The 24,465-nt window shown below is 41.0% G+C and overlaps 1 protein-coding gene across 6 annotated transcripts in view; it reads right to left on the bottom strand.

Moving 5' to 3' along the window:
• The window catches only part of BBS9 (Bardet-Biedl syndrome 9), a 440,716-nt gene that overhangs the window by 325,010 nt on the left and 91,241 nt on the right, over positions 1–24,465 (bottom strand). For all 6 annotated transcript variants that reach the window (XM_008261624.4, XM_008261625.4, XM_002713746.5 and 3 more), the window contains exons 6-7: positions 9,838–10,012; positions 661–745 (exon numbers count right to left, since the gene is read on the bottom strand). In XM_008261624.4, the coding sequence (XP_008259846.1) occupies positions 661–745; positions 9,838–10,012 (260 nt within the window). The remainder of the gene's footprint in view (positions 1–660; positions 746–9,837; positions 10,013–24,465) is intronic.

Raw genomic sequence — 24,465 nt, 5'->3', positions numbered from 1 at the left:
GCTGATCTCAAGTCAGAAGCCAGAAGCCAGGAGCCAGGAGCCTTCCCCACGCACCCATTGCAGACACAAGGTTCCAAGAACCCGGGCCATCCTCCACTGCCTTACCAGGCCATAGCAGAGAGCTTGACTAAAAGAGGAGCATCTGGGACACAAACCAGCACCTACAGGGATGCCCCAAAACATATCTTTAAAATTTTCTTCCCATGAATTCATATTTTTAACAAACACCTGAGACTAGATAAAGCATTACTGAAACCTTTATATAATCAAGAGAATTTACGGGCCCAGCGCTGTGGTGTAGCGGGTAAAGCCATCGCATGCAGTGCCAGCATCCTATATGGGCACCAGTTCGAGTCCCAGCTGTTCCACTTCTGATCCAGTTCTCTGCTATAGCCCAGGAAAGCAGCAGAAGATGGCCCAAGTCCTTGGGCCCCTGCACTCACATGGGAGGCCAGAAGAAGCTCCTGGTTCCTGGCTTCAGATCGGCTCAGCTCCGGCCGTTGTGGCCAGTTGGGGAGTGAACCAGCAGACGGAAGATCTCTCTCTCTCTCTCTCTCTCTCTCTTTCTCTCTCTCTGTGTAACTCTGACTTTCAAATAAATAAATAAATCTTTAAAAAAAAAATAAAAAATAACAAGAAAGAAAGAACAAACAAACTTACAACTAGTCTTTTTCCAGAACCAAGTTTTTGCTGTTCGGTCTCCTGTCTTTTATCTGCATCCGTTGCAAAAGCAAGTACTTGGTATCTGTATGAGAGAGAAAAATTATAAATGTCTCTACAATTTAAGTGTAAATTATTTTAAACTTTAAAGGCACATAATATATAATTATTATGAATCACTTTTTCCTTGATTTTAAAAGCTATAGGGGCTGCATTGTGGCATAGCAGGTGGAGCCACTGCTTGCAGCATGTCATCCCATATAGGTGCTGTTTGGAGTCCCAGCTGCTCTGCTTCCAATCCAGCTCTCTGCTAGTGCACCTGAGAAAGCAGTGGAGGATGGCCCAAGTGCTTGGGCCTCTATACCCACATGGGAGACCCTGAAGAAGCTCCTGGCTCCTGGCTTCAGTCTGGCCCAGCCCTGGCCATTGCAGCCATTTGGGGAGTGAACCAGCAGATCAAAGAGCTCTCTATGTCTCCTTTCTCTAACTCTGTCTTTAAACCAAATAAAATAAATCTTCAAAATAAAACAAAAAAAAAAAGCTGTAAAGTTTAAGCTCTAATAATTTAAATTTAGGAATTCTAAAATTATCATAATGAAAAATTACAACCACATGTCCCAAATATTCAACACTGGGATAAAACCTCTACCAACTATTAAAACACTTCCATTATCATTTTATTTGACAAATAACAACAGGGACCTAGTGCAAGCATTAACAATGGAAAAATCAACCACAAGACCTGTACTTATGAGGAGCTCCCAACGCAGATGTGAAGATTCATACACAGACAACTCAGCATAACTCAGAGTACCTGTGCTAATAAATACAAAGTGGGCACACAAAGCATGTGGTGGCAAAAACAAGCTCGTGGGGGTGGAGGAGGTTTGGCGTTGGTATAGATTCAGGAGGAGAAAGCTAGGCTTCGAGAAAGGAGTGAACATTTACAATGCTGGTGAAGAGAGGAAAGGCATTATGGCCAAGCAAATAGCACATCCAAAGGCATGTAGTGGAAAAAGAAACATGAAAAGCCAAAACAAGAGTTCAGGAGAGATGCATGGTGGTGAGCCATGAGTCATGACAAATGAGACAAAAAGGTAGGTGAGGTTGTAAAACCTACCCAAAAACCCCACAGCACAGATCTTCCTACCATACCAGACTGTCAAAATCCCAAGGCCTCCAAAACTACCAAACAATTAGACCTCATATTCTGACCTCCAAATAGGATTGCTTTCCTAGCCCCAATTCATAGTAGCAGAAACCACATGCACTGGTGACTAGAACATCGTCTCAGAGCTTCTGCTATCACTCTAACTCAGGCAATTAATTACATAGCGGTTTATTTCCTGTAGACACCAACCTAGTAGAGGATGCTATGGGTTTTACAAAAATCTAAAGCTCCTTGGGCTATTTAAAACTTCTTACATAACTACAAAGAGTTAAGATTTCCTCTGAGAAATAAGTGAGCCCCTGCTTGGGCCTCATTAGCATCAAAAAGCAGGTGGAGACAGCCAAAACTGTCTCCTGATTTACAAATCCAGACCAACTCTCTTCCTGGAAAACAACTCAGAAGAGTGTTTTATTATTTAAACACAACTAACAGTAAATTTAGATGATGACAAACATACAAGAGTATCTATTTTATGATTTTTCCTTAGCACCAATAACGTACATGAAAATCTATTTCCAAAACTAAATAATTACAAGCAGTCTTGGAAATTCAGAAATAAAGAAACATTTGGGTCTTTCTTACCATTCAGTACTCAATGATACAAGCTAAAGAATGAAATTCTCTTGTTGAGACTGCTGAAAGAATAATCAGGCCCAATGCTGGAAGATTTTATAAAAGAGTGGCACGTGAGAATGGAAAGGTGCTGATCACAAATAGAGCAAGTCCAGGCCAACAGTGGCCACAAAATGCTTTATGGGTCCTGTGGAGCACCAATGTCAAACCCAAGTATATAATTTAGTGCTCTTCCATATCACATCATAAAAACAGCAGCAAGTAACTAAAATATGGATGGAGGTGTCATGGAGCACAAAAGTAAACCCTGTGAAATCATTTATTTTTAAATGAAACATAGCTGTTACCTCAAAAGGGTACAGGACAGTTTTGGAACATTGATATTTCACACAGAGAACTTTGGTAGAAATGGAAACTCTGGAGACAGAGCATTATTATATCCATGTCCACTACAGCTAAAACATTCTCAATTATGCCAGGGACAATCATTTTCATTGAAAGATGCCAGTAACAAAACAGAAGCTTTCTTTACACTCTTTTCACTCCATCCAGTCCTTATTGGCCATTTACTTTTGGCAAACACAAGGCTAAGCCCTTCAGGGAATACAAAACTCCTGGCATCAAGGACCAATGATGCCCAGTCAAGGAAAATCCAAACAAGCAAATATCTTCTATCAGTGTAAGCTTGAACAGTACTTGAGGAAAGCACTGATAAACCACTTTATGAATTGAGGAGGAAATGTTGCCTACAGCCAGATCAAGGAAGAATTAAAAAGAAGAATTAAAAAGACATAATTTTGCTATGCAGGAAAGGAATGAAGAGCATTTCAGACCTAAGGAGAAGTGAACAAAACAGGAGCAAGAAGCACTGATCATCTGTAGAGGACACAAGTATTTCAATTTGGTCAGAGCCTAAAACTGGTGAAGAACACAACATTCTTTTAAACCAGCTGGCTAATCTCAAGAAACACACTTTTAAAAACTTCATGAAAGGAGCTGGCATGGTGGAGCAGCGGCCTGAGCTGCCCCTTGTGACACTGGCATGTGGAAGTGCTGGATCTAGTCCCCACTGCTATGCTCCCAACCTAACTCCCCAGTAATGTGCCTGGGAAGGCAGCGGAAGATGGTCCAAATTCTTGGGTCCCTGCTAGCCATGTGGAAGCCCTAGATGGAATTTCTGGCTCCTGGCTTCATCCTGGTCCAGCCCTGGCTATGGTGGCTATTTAGGGAATGAACCAACAGATGGAAGATGGATCAATTAAACTCTCTCACTCATTCTCTCTTCCTTTCAAATAATTTTTTTAATCATTTAAGCCTATTATTTACTTAGACATGTATTAGGAGCTACAAAAGGGTCCCAAGAAGTGTGCACCAGACAGAAGGTAAGAAAAAAAAGCTCTTGCAGGTGTGCTCTCCAGGGAGCCTCCCCCCATTCAGCTCTCCCTTAGAGGGTCCCCCACTCCAACCTTCCAGCGTGCCTCTCAATATGCTAGGCAAAGCTATCTGCAGCTTGCCTCACTATGGACTGAAACCCAGGATTGACTTGCTGCCTCCCATAGTGACAAGAGGAAGAGAGACAGGTCTTACTTGATTTTGTATTCCTAAGACTTTATATAATGTGTGGCACAGAAAAACTTCTTGAAAAATGTTCGGCAAATGAAAAATTGAATGGTTTAATAAATTAATTGAATTATTCAGTCAGTGAGCAGATGTTTAAAATACATTCTATTCTTATAAACCTGAGAAAGCAACACACACTCTGGAGCATTTTTTAACTACCAGAAGAGCAAATATGATATTGGGCAAAAATCAGTACTTTAGGCAGAAATGTATCTAGTAAGTAAAAATAAGAGGATACTTGAACCAGTTAACTTTAAAAATCCCTAGAGGTAAAATGGGACTAGGCTATAAAGTATGTGAAATGTAATTTGAGTGATCATTCTATATTCATAGGAGACTGGTAAAAGGACCCCTTGCAGATAACAAAATCCACAGATGCATGAGCCCCTTTAATAAAATGTCACAGTGAGTTAATATAACTGACCAGCACATTCCCCTGAATATAGTTACACACTATATTAACAACAGGGATATGCTCTGACAAATACATCCTTAGGTGATTACATTGTTGAGCAAACATCATGGTATGTGTTGACACACATTTAGATGGTTGTATTGTCACTAGGTAATATAATATTATAGGACTCCCATGATACCCACGTATGGGTCCCTTGGTGGCTAAAGCTATGTATGCCATGCAAGACTACACTTTAGGCCAGCGCCGCAGCTCAATAGGATAATTCTCCACGTGCAGCGCTGGCATCCCAAGTTCTAGTCCTGGTCGGGGTGCCAGATTCTGTCCTGGTTGCTCCTCTTCCAGTCCAGCTCTCTGCTGTGGCCCGGGAAGGCAGTGGAGGATGGCCAAGTCCTTGGGCCCTGCACCCCATGGGAGACCAGGAGAAGCACCTGGCTCCTGGCTTCAGATCAGCATGGTGAGCTGGCCGCAGCACGCCGGCCGCAGCACGCCGGCCACAGCGGCCATTGAAAGGTGAACCAATGGAAAAGTAAGACCTTTCTCTCTGTCTCTCTCTCTCTCTCACTGTCCACTCTGCCTGTCCAAAAAAAAAAAAAAAAAAAGAATTAAAAAGTAGAGAATGTTCCAACGGGAAGCATTCTACACAGGAGACTCATAGAATGACAATTGCTTTAAGTACCACTCTGACCTCAGAATCAGCCCTAAGGCTTCCTGGTCTGGCTGAGAAGCCAGTCACAGCATTTCAGGCATGGAAAGCCAAGACACTGTGGCCAAAAAAAAAAAATATATATATATATATATATTCCACATAAAGGATCTCTATGAATGAGATCCCAATTGAAAGAAGTGGCCATCAAAGAAGGATGTACTTTTCTCTGAAGGGAGGAACTTCCACTTTGCTAATCGCCTTGTCTAAATAGTGATGGACTCTGTGGATTCAAAAGGCTTCCATAGCTGGCACTGTGGCACAGCAGATTAACGTCTTGGGCTGTAAGCACCGGTATCCCAAATGGGTGCCAGTTCGAGTCCCAGCTGCTCCACTTCCAATCCAGCTTTCTGCTATGGCCTGGGATAGCAGTAGAGGATGGCCCAAGTCCTTGGACCCCTGCAATCGCGTGGGAGACCCGGAAGAAGCTCCTGGATCCTGGCTTCAGATCAGCGCAGTTCCAGCCGTTACGGCCAGTTGGGGAGTGAACCATCGGATGGAAGACCTCTCTCTCTCTCTCTCTGCCTCTCCTCTCTCTGTGTAACTCTGACTCTTAAGTAAAAAATAAATAAATCTTTAAAAAAATAAAAGGCTTCCATAGTCTAGGCTTCTCATGTCAAGAACCTTGGGTGGTCACTGACATCATACATAAGAATGTTAATTGTAAAATTAACAACAGGAGTCACTGTGTACTAAGTCTCCATGTAGGGCCTCTGTCCTCAATGAGTTGTATTATGAGAGTTAAATGTGATATTTATCCTCAGTTTGTGTGTGTGTGTATGTGTATGTGCAAATTTTTGAAATCTTTACTTGGTATAGAGTTGGTCTTCTGTGTACAAGGTTAATTGAAAATGAATCTTAATGAAGAATGCACTGGGAATGGGAGAGGGAGGTAGAGGAGAGGTGAGAGTGCGGGTGGGAGGGGTGGTATGGTGGGAAGAATAATTATATTCCTAAAGTTGTAAATATGAAATTTGTTTTCCTTAAATTAATTGGGGCTGGTGCTTTGGCTTAGCAGGTAAAGCCACCCCCTGCAGTGCATCCCATTTGGGCTCCAGTTCAAGATCTGGCTGTTACACTTCTGATCCAGTTCTCTGCTACGGCCTGGAAAAGCAGTAGAAGATGGCCCAAGTACCTGTGCTCCTGCACCCACATGGGAGACCCAGAAGAAGCTTCTGGCTCCTGGCTTCAGATCAGTGCAGCTCTGGCTGTTGAGGCCAACTGGGGAGTAAACCAGTGATGGAAGACCTCTCTCTCTCTGCCTCTCCTTCTCTCTCTGTGTAACTCTGACTTTCAAATGAATAAATAAATCTTTAAATAAATAAATAAAATTTAAAAAGAAAGTAAACCTAAAAAATAATATCTAAAACTATGTAAATAATTGCTTAGGGGATAATGACAAGAAAAAAGTCCACATGTGTTCAGTACACATGCAATTTTTATTCAAATATTTTCCATCTACAGGCAGAATAATCCATGGATATGGAACCCACAGATATGAAGGGCCAACTGTGAAAGAAGGTTCACGTTTTCTAATGGGAAATGAAAATTATACTGGATTAAACAGGTGTTTTAAAAGGGCAGCTATAGAAGGAGCATCACTGCCTACATTAGAGGTAAAAAAAAAAAAAGAAAAAGAAAAACACAGAAGTCTAAGTAAAAAGATGAAGGCCCAAACCAACGGAAATTAGAAGCAAGAACTGAATAAGAGAATTAAGAGTAGAAAAGGCAGGATTTAGTGACTAAACTGTTGTGACAGGCCAAGAAAGTAAAAAAAGAAGAAAAGGTTATCCAAAGTTGGTGCACACATGGCCAAGGGAACAGTGGTACCAAATAGCTTTCCCTTGTTCCCAAAAAAAGAGCAAACAATTCTCCCAACTCCAACAGAAAGCAAAGCTCAAAGTGTGTCCCTGCATTAGAATCACCTAGATTATATTATATCTACAACAATGATTCCTGGGTTATCCCCAAACCTGTAAATCAAAATCTGAAAGGAGGGGACCAGGAATCCGTAAATCTGTGTTTTATAACAGGTTTCCCAGCAGAGTCTTAGCACACTAAAGAATGAGACCAGCCTTTGCTAGCTCCTGTTTCAAAATAACTAAGTAATTAAATATCTACAACAAAATTAAAGATAAATTATGTCTGAAAAGCCAATACTATTAGCTGATTACATTCTGTTGACTAATTATATAGATAGGTTTAATGAAATCTCAAAAGAAACCAAATAGTTTTCATGCTTTCTATCAACCTAAATTGCATCCGTGATTATCATTTAATTTAACCTATTAAATTTGGCAGCGTAACACACAGCTTAATGTTATGAACTCTCTCAATTGTCATCATTTCACAATAATCAGATATCTCATACATTTTTACCATAAAAGAGCTACGTAATGGATAAAGTGTACTTTTTTCAGTCCTAGATGGAGATGAATTTAATAGATTGGTATGTTTGAGAATTACCACACTAAACAACCATGTAGACTTCTGTGAGATTCAACTCACACAATAAGGAAACCTACACACTGCTTCCTCATCCACGCACTCCTGGAGTTATTACCAAATTAATTCCAATGTGCATATTTCAAAGTGTGAGTAATGGAGCATTCAAATCTTTGTATTGTGACCCCAGACAAGCACTACTTGGCCAAGGGCGAGACACAGAACTCGGTTGAAAGCTGAAAAGCAGATCTCCTCAATATTGCTTAAGCTTTGGCACGTTTGAGTAAATTATAAAGATATTTTCCTCAACTTCTCAAAACAAGTATAATATTTTATTTATTACCAGTAGCCATGCCACAATTCATTCATCTTCTCTGGATAAGGGCCATAGGCGTTACAGAAGGAACATGACATGATGAAACACTACCCTCCATCAGTGAACTTCTGCTCAGCCACAAGCATTTGCTGATTTTTCAGACTTTTGAACCCTTCTTGCCTTGACAATCATTCACCAAAGGGAGATTGCCACTTAGAAGGGAAAACTGCATTACCTTGCTATATATACAATATTAAAACCTGAAGACAAAAATTTGCAGCTGTTGCCTGATAAATTTATGTTTGCTTCCTGTCTTAGGAAAACTCATGCAACCAAAAATAGCCCTAAAAAGCTACAATGATGTGTTGTTTAGATGTTTTAAGTTTTGAATGTTGCCATCAGTTAAGATAACAATAAAATTACGAAAGATAGTGAAACCCTGCAAGTCTATTTCTTTTCTCAGCATGGATTTCTACTTTCTTTTCCCAATTCTCTCTGCCAGCAAAAAATGCACTCTCCAGAAACTCTAAACCTTAACTTATTGAAATTCAGCTGGTGAAGGAGAAAACAGTCTCTCTCAAAAACAATTCACCAAGATCAATAAAAATTTCCAGCGCAAAGTATAAACTGTTTTCATACTCAGTGTCATCCTTTACCTCCACTTGAATTATTTTTTAAAAAATGACTCACATTCCTAACATCATTTGTATTTCTTCTCAGTATTTTTCCTATCTCACAAGTATTCTGTTTTCTTAAAAAATTGTTCCACACATGAACTTTGGATTTGGCTTTTTTTTAACTCAACACATCTTTTATTATTTCTTTTTTTTTGTTTTGTTTTGTTTTGTTTTGTTTTTTGACAGGCAGAGTGGACAGTGAGAGAGAGAGACAGAGAGAAAGGTCTTCCTTTTGCCGTTGGTTCACCCTCCAATGGCCGCCGCGGCCGGAGCGCTGCGGCCGGCGCACCACGCTGATCCGATGGCAGGAGCCAGGAGCCAGGTGCTTTTCCTGGTCTCCCATGGGGTGTAGGGCCCAAGCACTTGGGCCATCCTCCACTGCACTCCCTGGCCACAGCAGAGGGCTGGCCTGGAAGAGGGGCAACCGGGACAGAATCCGGCGCCCCGACCGGGACTAAAACCCGGTGTGCCGGCGCCGCTAGGCGGAGGATTAGCCTAGTGAGCCACGGCGCCGGCCCTCCCTTTTATTATTTCTATCACAGAACAGTCACAATAACTTATTGAGTATTTTCTGTGGGGTGGCAATTTGGAATAAATTTAATTTTTTTATATTTCATTCATTTATTTGAGCGGTAGAGCTAGAGACAGTGAGAAGGAGAGACATAGAGAAAGGTCTCCATCTGCTGGTTCACTCCCCAAATGGCCACAACAGTAAAAGCGAGGCCAATGAGAAGCCAGGAGCCAGGAGCTTCTTCTGGGTCTCCCATGCAGGTGCAGGGGCCAAGCACTTGGGCCATCTTCTACTGCTTTCCCAGGCACAGCAGAGAGCTGGATCAGAAGAGGAGCAGCTGGGGCATGAACTGGCGCCCATATGGGATGCTGGCACCACAGGCAGAGGCTAGACCTACTGCACGACAGCACCAGCCTCACATATAATCTTTATAATAAACTTACAACTATCTCCTTTAGAGTCTCGATAAGGACACTAACCATCAAAAAGTTATACTTAGCAAAATAAGAATTCCTCCCAGATCCATCCCCTCTAAACACCTTTTCTCAAATCACTGTTCTATACTTCCTTTCAAATACTTTCCGATACAAAAAGAACAGTCTAAATATCACAATTACATTTTATCACAGAAATCTCTTTTTCATTAATAATATTGAAGCTCTTTGTGGTAAAAAAAAAAAAATTAACAAGAAGCAAACACACCAAAAAAATCTTGATTTCAAAGATGCAACTTTCAGACTTACTTGTAACTCTCCACTTGCCGGCAGGAAGAGACAGTAATGAAGGAATCTGTACGAGAACTGTAAGCAAGAGGGCCAGGAAGAAGGGAACCAGGGAGAAATCTCCCAAAAGCGTAGCTTTCCTGCTCGAACACCATCAGCATCCCGTCCATCGACTGGATACATATTAAGTCTCGACCTACAGGATAAAAAAAAAAGGAAACAAGATGACCTTTTCTTTTATAAATATAATCTCTTAATTTATCACTATCCACAACAAACATGTCACAGTTAATTTATCTCCACTACATAGCCAATAGTTTAAAGTTTAAATTACAAAACAATGAAGCTTTCGGGTTACTGATATCAGTATACAGACATTTTACAATTTTTAAATTATTCAGAGGCAGGTGTTGTGGTGCAGCTGGTTAAGCCTCCACTTGAGCACCTGAGTCCCATATTATCACAGTGCCTGATTCGAGTCCCAGACATTCCACTTCCACCACAGCTTCCTGCTCATGTGCACCCCGAGAAGCAACAGGTAATGGTTCAAGTACTTGAGTCCCCGCATCAGTACAGAGACCTGAATAGAGTTCCCAGCTCCTGGCTTTGGCCTGGCCCAACCTCAGCTGTTGAGGTCCTTTGGATAATGAACTAGTGAACTGAGGATCTCTCTCTCTCTCTCTGTCCTCCAAATAAAATTAAAATAAATAAAATTATTTTGAAAAATAAAACAAACAAGAATATTTCAACAATTTCATAGTAAAACAACATTAAAAGATGTTTATTTTGGTGCAAAAAAAATCTTGAAATCCATGCTTATGGGGGGTTTCAATAAGTTCATGGAAAATGTATCCTATAAAAATACCATGTATACATTCTTTTGCCAAAATAAACTGACCTTTGAGTTCCATTTTGCTATGAACTTTTTGAAAGTATCCTTGTAATGCCAAAGTAGTTTTCTTAAAAAGAAAACAACCCAGGGGCCGGCGCTGTGGTGTAACAGGTAAAGCTGTTGCCTTCAGTGCCAGCATCCCAAATGGGTGCCAATCGGAGACCCAGCTGCTCCACTTCCAATCCAGCTCCCTGCTAAAGTACCTGAGAAAGTAGCAGAAGATGGCCTAAGTGCTTGGGCCCCTGCACCCATGGGGAGACCTGGAAGAAGCTCTTAGCTCCTGGCTTCATATCGGCCCAGCGCCAGCCATCTGAGGGAGTGAACCAGTGGATAGAAGATCCTCTCTTCCTCTCTCTCTCTCTCTCTCTCTCTCGCTCTCTCCTTCCCTCCCTCCCTTCTTCCCCCCCCTCCCTCCCTCTCTCTGTCCTCTCTGTATCTCTTTCAAATAAATAAATAAATCTTTTTTAAAAATAATAAAAATAAAAAAGGTGTGGATTCACACAGATGTTATCTGTGTGGGTGCATGCTGTACACATGTACTCACAGACACATTCAAACAAAGAATGCTTTATTTAGCCATTTGGCAGTCTCATCTGTCTATAATCAACAAAAACAAATAAGCATAAAAATGCCTCTATGCAGTTGAAATAGATACTTCAATTACAATAGGACTTTGTAATAAAAAAATCACGCAAACTTTTCACAGGGAAGATTTCCAGATCACTCGGAGCATCAATTATTTTTTTAATTATGGTTCTAACAATTCTAACAACTGCAGTTTTTATAAACAAGTTACTAATATTCCTGGAGCTTCAGCCAACTCATTTGTAAGATGAGAATACTTGCATAAAAACGCCAAAGTTATCAACTAATCTTCAACAAAGACTCCAAGAATGCAGTGACGAAAGAATAGTCTCTCCAATAAAGTGTTAGAAAAATTGGATATCCCACGCAAAAAAAAAAGAATGAAATTGGATTCTTATCTGACACCATACACAAAAATCAACTCAAAGTGGATTAAAGACTTAAACATAAGACCTAAAACTATAAAACTTCTAGAAGAAAACATAGGGGGAACACTCCATGACATTGTTCTTGGCAATGATTTTTTTGGATAGGATACCAAAAGCACAGGAAACAAAAGCAAAAATAGACAAGAGGGACTACATCAAACTTAAATAATTCTGCACAGCAAAGGAAATAATCAACAAAGTTAAAAGGCAACATATGGAATGGGGGAAATATTTGCAAACCATATATCTAATAAGGGATTAATTGCTAAAATATATAAGGAAGTCATATAACTCAATAGCAAAAAAACAAATAACCCAATTTAAAAATGGGCAAAAGACTGAAATAGACATTTTTCCAAAAAAGACATACAAATCGCCAACAGAAATACGAAAGGTGTTCAACAACACTAATCAGTGGGCAAATGCAAATCAAAACCAAAATGAAGTATTGCCTCAGATATGTTAGGAAAAGAGAAGGAAAATCTGCCATTTGCAACAACATGGCTAAGCCTAGAGGACATCATGCAAAATGAAATAAGCCAGATACAGAAAGACAAATACCACATGATCTCACTTATATCTGGCTTCTAAAAAAGCCAAATTCATTGAAACAGAGTATGAGGGTGCTTGCCAGGAGTCAGAGGGTGGGAAGATGGAGACAAAATGGTCCAAGGATACAAATCTGCACTTCTAAGGTGAGCAACTTCTAGAGAACTAATGTACAGCATGGAGACTACAGCAAATAATAATGTATTATATATTTGAAATTTTCTAAGAGGGTAGATCTTATGTGTTCCCAACACAAAAAGAAGACAATGTGAGGTGATGGATATCTTAATTTATTATTATTTTTTTTTTTTTGACAGGCAGAGTTAGTGAGAGAGAGAGACAGAGAGAAAGGTCTTCCTTCCATTGGTTCACCCCACCCCCCCAAATGGCCACCACGGCCAGCGCGCTGTGCTGATCCGAAGCCAGGAGCCAGGTGCCTCCTCTTGGGCTCCCATGCGGGTACAGGGCCCAAGCACTTGGGCCATCCTCCACTGCACTCCCGGGCCACAGCAGAGAGCTGGACTGGAAGAGGAGCAACCGGGACAGAACTGGTACCCTAACAGGGACTAGAACCTGGAGTGCCGGCGCCACAGGCGGAGGATCAGCCTCATGAGCCACAGCGCTGGCCTTAATTTATTTCTAACAACAATTTCACAGAGCATACATGTATCAGACTGTACACAATGAATATATATAATTTATATTTAACAGTTGTACATAAACTTGGAAGGAGGGAGAATTCTAAACTTAGAGACAAGATGTCAAAGTACCTACCACTGTATAGCATGTAAGGCATGTCATAAATTATGGCATTAAAATAAGGATTTTTATCACCTGCTTCCCAACCCAGAGAAGAAAAAGTAGCAAAATTAGAAAAGGGGTGAAGACACTGTGAAATTATGAGCAGTGACAGTTACCATCCTAACAAAAAGGACAAAAACAGAAGACCTTTAAAATATGTATCAAATCATTTTTTCAGGAATTTATTAACACATTAGTTTCTCAGGGTCATAGCAAGTGCATGATAATTACTGTAACACAATTCTCAATTCTCATGTTAATGTGATATTAATAAAAAGAGAACAGATTCAATGTAGTTCATAGATACAATTCTGAGAATATAATTATATATTATCAAATAATTTTTAAGAGAACAGTCTGGGCTTAGAATAACAGCAAGGATAGGAGTTATTAGGATTCATTAGGTGGATTTAATATAGGTTGGTATAGCTCAGTCATTTGCAAAAAGAACTTGTGTGTGGAGATACTGTTTCCTCCAATAGACATTCGGCTTTAGCGCCAGAACCATGAATCATCACTAGATACACAGCTATTCAAAATAAATCCTACATTGGCAGTCCTCTATTGCCAACACAACATATGATTCTATTCTTGTCATTGTTCAGGAGCAGAGGTTATACATACAACTTCCAAACATGCTTTGCAAAGGACGGAGTACATCCTCCCACTTCGAGCCGGCGCGATGGGGGAGCTGGAGCAGCTTGTCCTGTCTTTAGAGGTGGAAGCCACATATTGGGACAACAGTCTCACCACCTCCTCCGGACTACATTATCTCCAGGTGGTCACATATGACAGAAGCAAACACCTTCCTTATTTAGGCCATCATTAAGCTGGGCATTTGTTAAAGCAACCAAACCTGCACTGTATTAAACAATGCAGAACATAACTGAGTCTAAAGTTCCAACCTGTATCACTACCTCATAAATTATGACCTGACTGGATCCTGACACCAAAAAACAACCAGGCAGGGGTGGACATTTGGTGTAGCAGATAAGATGCTTCTCGGAGTGCCTGAATACCATATCAGAGTACCTAGGTTTGAGTCCCAGCTCCACTTGCAATTCCAGCTTCCTGCTCTTGTAGACCCTGAGAGACTGCAGGGGATAGCTCACATAGTTGGGTCCTTGCCACCCACATGGGAGACCAGGCTCCTGGCTTCAGCCTGACCCAGCACTAGCACTGGGAGAGTGAACCAGTGGATAGAAGATCTCTCTGTATCTATCTGTCCTTCTTGTTTCTCTTTCTGACCTTCGTATAAAAAACCATTTTTTTTTTTAATTCAAAAAGAGAACATGCAGAGAAGACATAGTGGGAAAAGTCAAGAAATTTGAATGTGATTACATTCTTTTATTTATTTATTTATTTTGGACAGATAGAGTTATAGACAGTGAGAGAGAGAGACAGAGGGAAAGGTCTTCCTTCTGTTGGTTCACTCCCCTAATAGCCACTATGGCCGGCACTGCGCGGATCCGAAGCCAGGAGCCGGATGCTTCCTCCCGGTCTCCCATGCGGGTGCAGGGACCCAAGCACTTGGGCCATTCTTCACTGCCTTCCTGGGCCAAAGCAGAGAGCTGGACTGGAAGAGGAGCGACTGGGACTAGTACCCAGCGCCCCAACCGGGACTAGAACCTGGGGTGCCGGTGCCACAGGCGGAGGATTAGCCAAGTGAGCTACGGCGCTGGCTTAATAATGATCCTATTTAAAAGACTGATTTATTGCCGGCGCCGTGGCTCAATAGGCTAATCCTCCACCTTGCGGCGCCGGCACACCGGGTTCTAGTCCCGGTTGGGGCACCGGATTCTGTCCCGGTTGCCCCTCTTCCAGGCCAGCTCTCTGCTATGGCCAGGGAGTGCAGTGGAGGATGGCCCAGGTGCTTGGGCCCTGCACCCCATGGGAGACCAGGAAAAGCACCTGGCTCCTGGCTCCTGCCAGGATCAGCGCGGTGCGCCGGCTGCAGCGGCGGCCATTGGAGGGTGAACCAGCGGCAAAGGAAGACCTTTCTCTCTCTGTCTCTCTCTCTCACTGTCCACTCTGCCTGTCAAAAAAAAAAAAAAAAAAAAAAGACTGATTTATTTATTTGACAGGCAGAGAGACAGAGAGAGAGAGAGGGAAAGAAAGAGACCTTCCATTGGCTGGTTCACTCCTCAAATGGCCACAAATGACAGAGTTGCTCTGTCCAGGTCTCATATATGGATGCAGAGGCCCTAGTCCTGGGGCCATCTTCCCATGCTTTCCCAGATGCATTTCAGGGAGCTGAACCAAAAGCAGAGCAAGCAGAGGCTTAACTGGCTGCACCGCAACACCGGCCACATCATGAATGTTCTTTAGTGTGTTCATGGGACAAAGATTGTACCTTCTTTCAAACGGTTCATCAAAAAACAAATGTCTGTATACACATATATATGTACACAACAGTTAACTCTAGATGCTAAAAGTAGGGGTGTTCGTGTTACTTCTTCTACACATTTTTCTCAAAATGTAGAAAAACAAAGTATGTATACATATCTACATTTTGTAGATGACAAAATTATCGTGACCTATAGTTGGGTGACCAAGCTGTATTCTTAGTATCTGTATTACTAAAGACTGTGAGCTCAGAGCATATGTACTTGCAAGCAAAAGTAGCAATAAAATTTGTGTTTATTTTAATAGGTGGTATCATGGAACCACCAATCTCCAGTGTAACCAAAGACCTTAAAGAAATGGTCCTCAGAATGTGGTCCCAAAACAGTACTACCAGCGCTATCAACCAACTTCTTAGAAATGCAAATCCTAGGATCCCAATCTAGACCCACTGAATCTGAAATACTGGTGACAGATTTCCATAAGCCATACAGACTTTTCTGATGCATGCTGAAAGTTTCAATATCACAACAGGTAAAGAACTAGAGCCTGCATCCCAGAGAAAACTTGGACCCTTAACATGGTATGTTGTCCTATTCCTGTAAACGGCAGCAATACAGAGAATATTTAATATACTATAAAGTCAAAGCAGATAAGTCTACTGAATCAGATAATCCAGATTTGAATCCTACTTCAATAATCAGTGGTGAGCTTAGACTCGATTTTCTTTGTCTGCAAAGGCATATCTATCTCAGAAACGTTCTGTGAGGATTAAATAAAGTAATATATGGAAACTAGATCTAGCAGTGGCAAGTGATCATATTATAGTTTTGTTTTGTTTTGTTTTGTTTTCATTTTTATTTATTTATTTGAGAAGCAGTCAGAGACAGTCAGAAAGACAGAGTTTCCACTTGCTGGCTCACTCCCCAAATGCTTGCAAGGCCAGAGCTGTGCCAGGCTGAAGCCAGGAACCAGGAACTCAGTCCAGGTTTCCCACCTGGCTAGCAGGAACTCAACCACTTAGGTCATCACTATTGCCACCCAGGGTATGCATTAGCAGGAAGCTGGAGTCAAGAGTCAGGGGGAGGGATCAAACCTGTCAGAAGCAGGTGTCTTCACCACTCACCCCAATTAGATTTTATTTTCATAACTACTTTCCAAGCCTCATCCTACATATTGTATTGATGTTTAACTATTGCTATTTCCCACACACATCACAATGAAACAGGCTTCCTTGCTTTTCCTTGTTTTATTTTTTTTTTCCTCAATAAATCCTTTTGTTTTTCTTCCCCAGGTGTGGTGACATTTGCAAGCTTCCTCCTGCTCATTCTGACCTCGTCCTAACCTTTAAGTTAGGTTCTAATTTTCATAAAACAAATAGTGCTCCACTAGTTGGAATGGTTGGTTCAAGGACTGGTATAATTTACAACCAAAGAGAGAAACCAAATCCCTAAATTGAACTGGAGCTAGAAAAACAGTAACTCTTCCCTGGAGAATAAAGTGTGAGAAGAATAAGGTCTGGAAGAACAGAAGCCATTTGGCTTTTCCAAGGGCACTGCTTGGGCCAGTGCATCAAGCCACACCTGGAGCCAAATTACCCCTGAACTTTCCAGGCCCAAAAAAAAAAAAAAAAAATCCATGAATGTTTAAGCCACTTCAAAGTGGATCTCTGTCCCTGAATTAAGTAGATCAACCTATTTTTGCTCTGACATCACCAGTTGAGGCTCACGCATCTTCCCAAAAGTCCTCTTTCCCCTTCAATCACCCTCCATCTGTGATCCCAAAGAGCCCTATCCTTGCCCTAGAACATTTTAGAACAATCATTTATAGAGATTATCTGTTTTAGTGCTCTCGTTCACCCTAGACTAAACTCAAAAGCAGAAACTGCATGCTACTCATCTTTGTAAATCCAGCAAGTATAAAGTGCCTGGCACACAAGAGATACATTAATAAAAGTCTGTTGAGCTAAAGTAAGCTGGGCAAAATAATTTATTCATCTGCGGCTCGGATTGGCTGAGATTTTATTCTATGTGTTTCACACACTGCATTCGAAGTATGTGAAAAATGCTTTATTTATCACCATCTTGGCCACTGACGTTCAGAAAAATGTAGGGATCAATCCAAAACATTACTCAAAAATAAATAAATAAACCCTTAAAATCATACTTCAAATCACTATGTTGGAAGGCACTTCAGAATACATACCAAAGGCTCTCCTAACAGATAATGGGAATAGAAGGAACAATCCAGAAAAGCCGTGAAAGTTGTGTAAGTCTGATAGAACAGAGCCAACAGGAAACTTCATCAAAGTGATGGGCTTTCAAGAGCTATTTAAATGACATAGTGTTGAACCATACTCAGACTCCTCACCACATGCTCAGTCTTATATCAGGAGTTGTAAGAAAGAGACAACAGCAATTTGTCAAAGACAACCGTCATTTACTGAGCACCTGCTATGTTCTTAGCATGGTGCTGAACTCTTAATCAGTATATAAGCTATAATTTTCAGTAACTAAAAAGTGGTCAGCAGTTCATATTTTACACATGGGAAGACAAATTCATGGAACTAAAATAATTTGTCTAATGTCAATAAATTAGAAGGTGAGAAAAACTAACATTCAAATTGGGATGTATCTGTGTCCACTATACACACTGAATCCTTGGAAGGCAAAACTTAACATTCATTTCATAAAAACACAGGTTAGCATGCAAAATTTAAATGATGTGAAACAGACTAAATACTAAAGAAAATCAAACAGCTTCATTACAGTGAACGTCCTGGGAAACCTTTCATTATAGAGGTAGGATGCACCCTGTACTGTGGAGGAATTGCTAAGTAAATAGGAATCAAAGGTAAAAGCAGCAATTCTGGGGGAGAAAAGTAACCTACTAGAAAAACATGGGGTCAGTCAGAGCTGAGCTGGGGTGCAAAGGATCAAGCTTTACCAACAGAGCAGGAAACATAAGAGCAAAAGATTGAAACGATAATGATATCTTAAATGAACACCTCCTCAAAAATTATACCTAAGCTGCACGAGAAAATTAAATATTTTTAAAGTGAAAATTATTAGGATGGCTGGAGATTTCATCAGAATTTTACATCTCGATGTTTATTCCATTACTGTTGAGCATGATGAGAGAAAAATAACCATCACAATATGAAATGTGATTTGCAAGATCTGGGAACAAATGGAGAAAAGATTCGTCAAGATCATTTTGAAAGGATTTTGGAAAGTGGTATTTTCAATCATCATAGACCAAAAATGTGTATGCCCGTGGGGAATGTTCTACCTTGGCAACCCCAAGAAATGAGTGTTTAGTAAATAGTGCATCTCATTTCCTGGTGTTGAAATTATAGTCAAAGCTAGTCAATTATGCAGTGACCTGGCTGCTAGATTAACAGTTTTCTCCGCTAAATGACAGCCTATTTGTTCAAACAGTATAGTGTAACTGTGCATGTATTCCCATGCCTAGAAGTAACTTCTACCATCCATGACTTGGAGCATTTTCCATCACGCAATATTTTGGCAACTGGGGCCCCAAGGAGGGCAGTGCTGAATGCCATATTCTCCCTTTCTGTGCTGGCTTTCTCTTCCTGTGGAATCCATGCAGCAGAGCAAGTGCAGTGGCACACAGGAGAGAGGACTACCACTACTCAGCATGCTACGTGTTTTCTGAATCTCTCTGTGCTCACCTTTCTTTTACACACTGTATAAAAATACGAGTGAAGAAATGCAAACGTGACCTGTGGCCAAGCATATATTGCAGTTCAGCATGCAGCTGTCAAAAATATTTGGTTTTTCTCCAACTCTGAAAACACATGAAAAACAGCTGCACAGGTAGTCAAAAAGGCAGACAGGAAACATCAAGAGACTGATACACAAGAACAGAAGAGTCCAAAGTCTGTGGAACTTCCGCTGATTTTACGCACGCACGGAAAAAATTTTTGTTTTTGCTACAGAAAAACTGAAAACACTAACTCATTAATCTTTACTGCAAACCTAATTCAAAAATGATACAATATGTCTGCTATGAGCAAAGACATTAAAATGCTCCGTGTAGCAAACCAACAGCTACTGCCTTAAAAACAAGTAGTAGATGGCTCTCTAGAGCTCGCTAGATGGTAAATTTTCCACTTAGTATCATTTTTGCACTTTTTCCCCACACGCTGACACTAACAAAACTATTATCATTGTTTTGAGATAGAGCTATTATTTGGCTATGCTTAATAACTGGAAATTCGATGAATGAGAGAGCAGCTACTTTCTTACTACCCTCTTCCTCAAATTCTTTTTTGTTGGAGAATTCTAAAAGTACTTAATGCCTTATAATAATGCAATATCCAATTAGATTCTAAGTTTAAAACCCCAGGCATAAATAAATAACTTTAAAACCCTAAGTGAACACAGGAAATTAATAAATAGAATACATGTGTTGAGTTAAATAGCTAATATTTTAAATTATGTACTAGGGAAAAATCCTGAACTATTATTCAAGTGTTACCCCCAATAAATAACTTTGTGAGACTAATTACTTTAAGACTCCAGAAAATAAAAATTGAGTCTACATACTAACTCTTCCTATGAACTTCTCTTTTGACATTTTAATGTGTTTCATTTTAATAGTGAACTTTAATAGGTTCACAAAGACCACTGCTGCGTGTTTCACCAAGCTATTTATCACAATCTTTTCCCTAAACTGTGAACAAGCTTAATAACATATTATAAGGAAATTACAGCCATTCATTAAATTAGCTTTATATGTGATATACTCCATATGAATGCAATGTATAGAGTTTAAAAGAAGGAGCTAAACTTTATATTATCACTTGCATCCACAAAATATTGAGTGAATTATTTTGTCAGATACCATGATCATGAAAGCTTTGAGAACATTTTCCATAATTCATATTCATTCAAAATAATTCCATAAACATGCATTGAAAAACTTGCATGTTCTGGGGAGGCATAGTTGAAATCCTCAGAAAGTTCAGTGAATATAGGGGTTAAACAATTAGCTATAACAGTGTAAGAAGGGAGACATTAAAATAATGGAAAAAGCTATGGGAGCATGATTCACAGTGTCCTGAAGAGTCAATCTGAGAAGCAAGTGCGGATGAAACATCATGCACAGAGACCCGAACCATGAAGGAGCCATGTTTGGAGGGTCCAGGGAAGGCAGGGCTGAGCTGATGAAGATGACAGGATCTTCAGACAGAACTGTTGGTGAAGTTTCAACTTGAGTCCAGGCTTTGCTGCATCTGTATCTTAGCCCAGGGAGACTATCAAAGTTTCTTTGTCTGCAAGGCAGTGGGATGAAGAAAATACTACATGATACTTACATGACTACAACATCGGGGCCAGTGCTGTGGTGCAGCAGGTAAAGCCGCCACCTGCAGTGCCAGCATCCCATATGGGCGCTGGTTCGAGTCCGATAAAGCAACCTGTCTCTGTTGAAGTCGGTCTCCGTCTCCTTTTTTCCATCTATCCTTTCTAGGGATATGAAAGACCAGAACCCTGAGCTATTCCCGACCTAACAGGCTCAAAATAATTAATTTTTTTTTTTTTTTTTTGACAGACAGAGTGGACAGTGAGAGAGAGAGACAGAGAGAAAGGTCTTCCTTTTGCTTTTGGTTTACCCTCCCATGCCGCCGCGGCTGGCACGCTGCAGCCGGCGCACCGCGCTGCTCCGATGGCAGGAGCCAGGTACTTCTCCTGGTCTCCCATGGGGTGCAGGGCCCAAGCACTTGGGCCATCCTCCACTGCACTCCCTGGCCACAGCAGAGAGCTGGCCTGGAAGAGGGGCAACCGGGACAGAATCCGGCGCCCCAACCGGGACTAGAATCCGGTGTGCCGGCGCTGCAAGGCGGAGGATTAGCCTAGTGAGCCGCGGCGACGGCCCAAAATAATTAATTTTAACAAGTGATACTTAAACTGTGTTTCAAAATTAATATCTATCTTGGTATTACATAATTAAAACTGTCAAAAAATTATTAAAAGTAGAGGAAAAGGGGCCGGTGCTGTGGCACAGTAGGTTAATCCTCTGCCTGCAGCGCTGGCATCCCATATGGGAACCAGTTCTAGTCCCGGCTGCTCCTTTTCCAATCCAGCTCTCTGCTATGGCCTGGGATAGCATTAGAAGACACTCCAAGTCCTTGGGCCCCTGCATCCATGTAGGAGACCTGGAAGAAGCTCCTGGCTCCTGGCTTTGGATCTGCACAGCTCCGGGCATTTAGGCCATTTGGGGAGTGAACCAACGGAAGGAAGACCTTTCTCTCTGTCTTTTCCTCTCACTGTCTATAACTCTACCTCTCAAATAAATAAATAAAATCTTAAAAAAAAAAAAGGTAGAGGAAAAAAGGTTAACTATGTTCTTCAGAAAGATAAAGCCTAACACTAGAAAACACAGGAAATAAAGGAAGTATGAAGGAAAACCTCATATATATATTAATAAGAAGGAAAATCATAAAGAACAAGTTATACAAACTCAAGATGGATACAAAGAAACAGAACGATCCCTAGATCCACCAACATTTCATTAAACTCTGACTTCAAATACATTCTCAGATTAAACCTTAAGACTTTAGTAATTATTACAGCCTGGGTACCAAGTCTTTTTCTGGGTAATACAAAACAAGAGATTATTACCAGTTAGCAAAGTACCCCATCCTATTGGATGCTCTTTAAATATCCCCTAGTCCCAGAGCAGGATGGTATACCTTTAAAAAATTAATTGAGCTAATATGGGGAAGTATCAAATACAGACAAAATATGAAAAAGGTAGTGCAAACAGCAGTAATTTTGAATCTGAAAGACAGGACAACATTTTAAATCCTGGCTCTGACATATCTTAGACATATGACCTTGAATGATTTATTCAATCACTCAGTGTATGGCTTCAAAAGCAAAATAAACTTTATACTCCGTAATACTCAAAATATATACTCAAAATAAATTCTATAATCCATAGATCGGCTGTGAACATTAAAGGAGGGGACATATTTACTGCCCAGCACAGTACCTGGCAGGTGGTAGGAATGAATGCCACTCTAATCCCAAACTCAGCACACTGACTCAAAGAATCAAACCAACTTCCCCTAGCACCTATACTTAACCTGTATCTCGGATATCAGGCCAATTAGTCATAAAGTCTCACTGAGTAAGTATCAACGTACAAAAAGGAATGCAAAGGAAAGTTAGCACAAACGGTGACTGGGAAGCTGGAAGTGGTTTCATTCAAAAGCTTCTATCTTCATTTGCTAAAGCAGTGACTCCCAAGCTCTTGAATTTCACTGACCTGTAAAATCTAAAAACTACTGGGAAACATAAGAGCACTGTCAATTCTGTGAACTGCTCAACCAGGAGATTAAAAACAAAAACAAAAAACCAGCCCATCCTCACCAGGATTTTCTTTAAATAATAATAATAACACAAATATGTAGGAAATAAAAATGTCAGCACCAAGTACTGCCTGCCTTCTAACTGAAAATAAAAAGACAGCTTTATGAAAAACTCACCATATTCACTATTTGTTTTCATTATCTTAAGACCATTTAAAATGGAAGACAGCATTTGAGAACCACTATAATCACCCAACATTAGCCATTTTTAAAGTACTCCTCTCTATGCCAGCACTTCAGAACCATGTTACAGGTTGGCGCCGCAGCTCACTTAGCTAATCCTCCACCTGCGGCGCTGGTACCCGGGGTTCTAGTCCCAGTCGGGGTGCCGGATTCTGTCTCAGTTGCTCCTCTTCCAGTCCAGCTCTCTGCTGTGACCCGGGAAGTCAGTGGAGGATGGCCCAAGTGCTTGGGCCCTGCACCCCATGGGAGACCAGGAGAAGCACCTGGCTCCTGGCTTCGGATCAGCAGCAGCGCACTGCCAGCAGCAACCATTTGGGGGGTGAACCAACGGCAAAGGAAGACCTTTCTCTCTGTCCCTCTCTCTCTCACTAACTCTGCCTGTCCAGAAAAAAAAAGAACCATGTTACATATAAAGAACTCAAAAAAATAAGAAAAAAAAAAGGGTATTTCCTTTCCAGGAACAAGAAAAGACTGGTTCCAAAACCTCCAAGGCCTATGAGGAAACAAGCATTTTTCCATCAATACAATGGCCCTTCACAAACTACTGCCAGACTTCTGGAATTTAAAAATGAGGCAAAGGCTCCCTCTGCTGACAAATAGATAAAGAATCAAATCCTCGCATCCTATCAAAAGGCAGCTGACTTTCTGAAAACTCTTCCCCACCTTGGACATAGCATGGGCTTTTAGAAACAAAACACTGCTTTTATTTTTTGACTTAAAACACCAGAATACAGCAGCATCAAATGTTAATAAAAATGACGTGCATAATTTCATCAAAATTCTGGCCGGCGCCGTGGCTCAATAGGCTAATCCTCCACCTTGCGGCGCTGGCACACCGGGTTCTAGTCCCGGTCGGGGCGCCGGATTCTGTCCCGGTTGCCCCTCTTCCAGGCCAGCTCTCTGCTATGGCCAGGGAGTGCAGTGGAGGATGGCCCAGGTGCTTGGGCCCTGCACCCCATGGGAGACCAGGAAAAGCACCTGGATCCTGGCTCCTGCCATCGGATCAGCGCGGTGCGCCGGCTGCAGCGGCGGCCATTGGAGGGTGAACCAACGGCAAAGGAAGACCTTTCTCTCTCTGTCTCTCTCTCTCTCACTGTCCACTCTGCCTGTCAAAAATAATAAAAAAAAAAAATAAAAAAAATAAAAAAAAATTTTTTTCATCAAAATTCTTATACATTCCAATAAATCTTTCTTAATCAGCTTTCAAATTTCTTGTTTCTGCTCTATGCTGAACATTAACTGAGCTTCAGTGACAAAGAGGAAATTAAACAAGGAAAGCTAGAGAATTAAGACAAGACTTCAGAAGTTACATGAAATAGCAAGAGCAACCTGTGAAGGCACTGCCGACCCTGTCTCATGGAAGTCCAATAAAATTAACAGAGCCAGAGTAAAGACTCAAATTTAACACTAATGCTATTTAAAGGAGCTGGCCCACATATTACTAGCACATCCAACACTAGCAACCATTC

Source organism: Oryctolagus cuniculus, chromosome 16 (assembly GCF_964237555.1).
Source record: "Oryctolagus cuniculus chromosome 16, mOryCun1.1, whole genome shotgun sequence".
Classification (NCBI taxonomy): domain Eukaryota; kingdom Metazoa; phylum Chordata; class Mammalia; order Lagomorpha; family Leporidae; genus Oryctolagus; species Oryctolagus cuniculus.
This window is presented reverse-complemented; position numbering and strand designations above follow the sequence as displayed.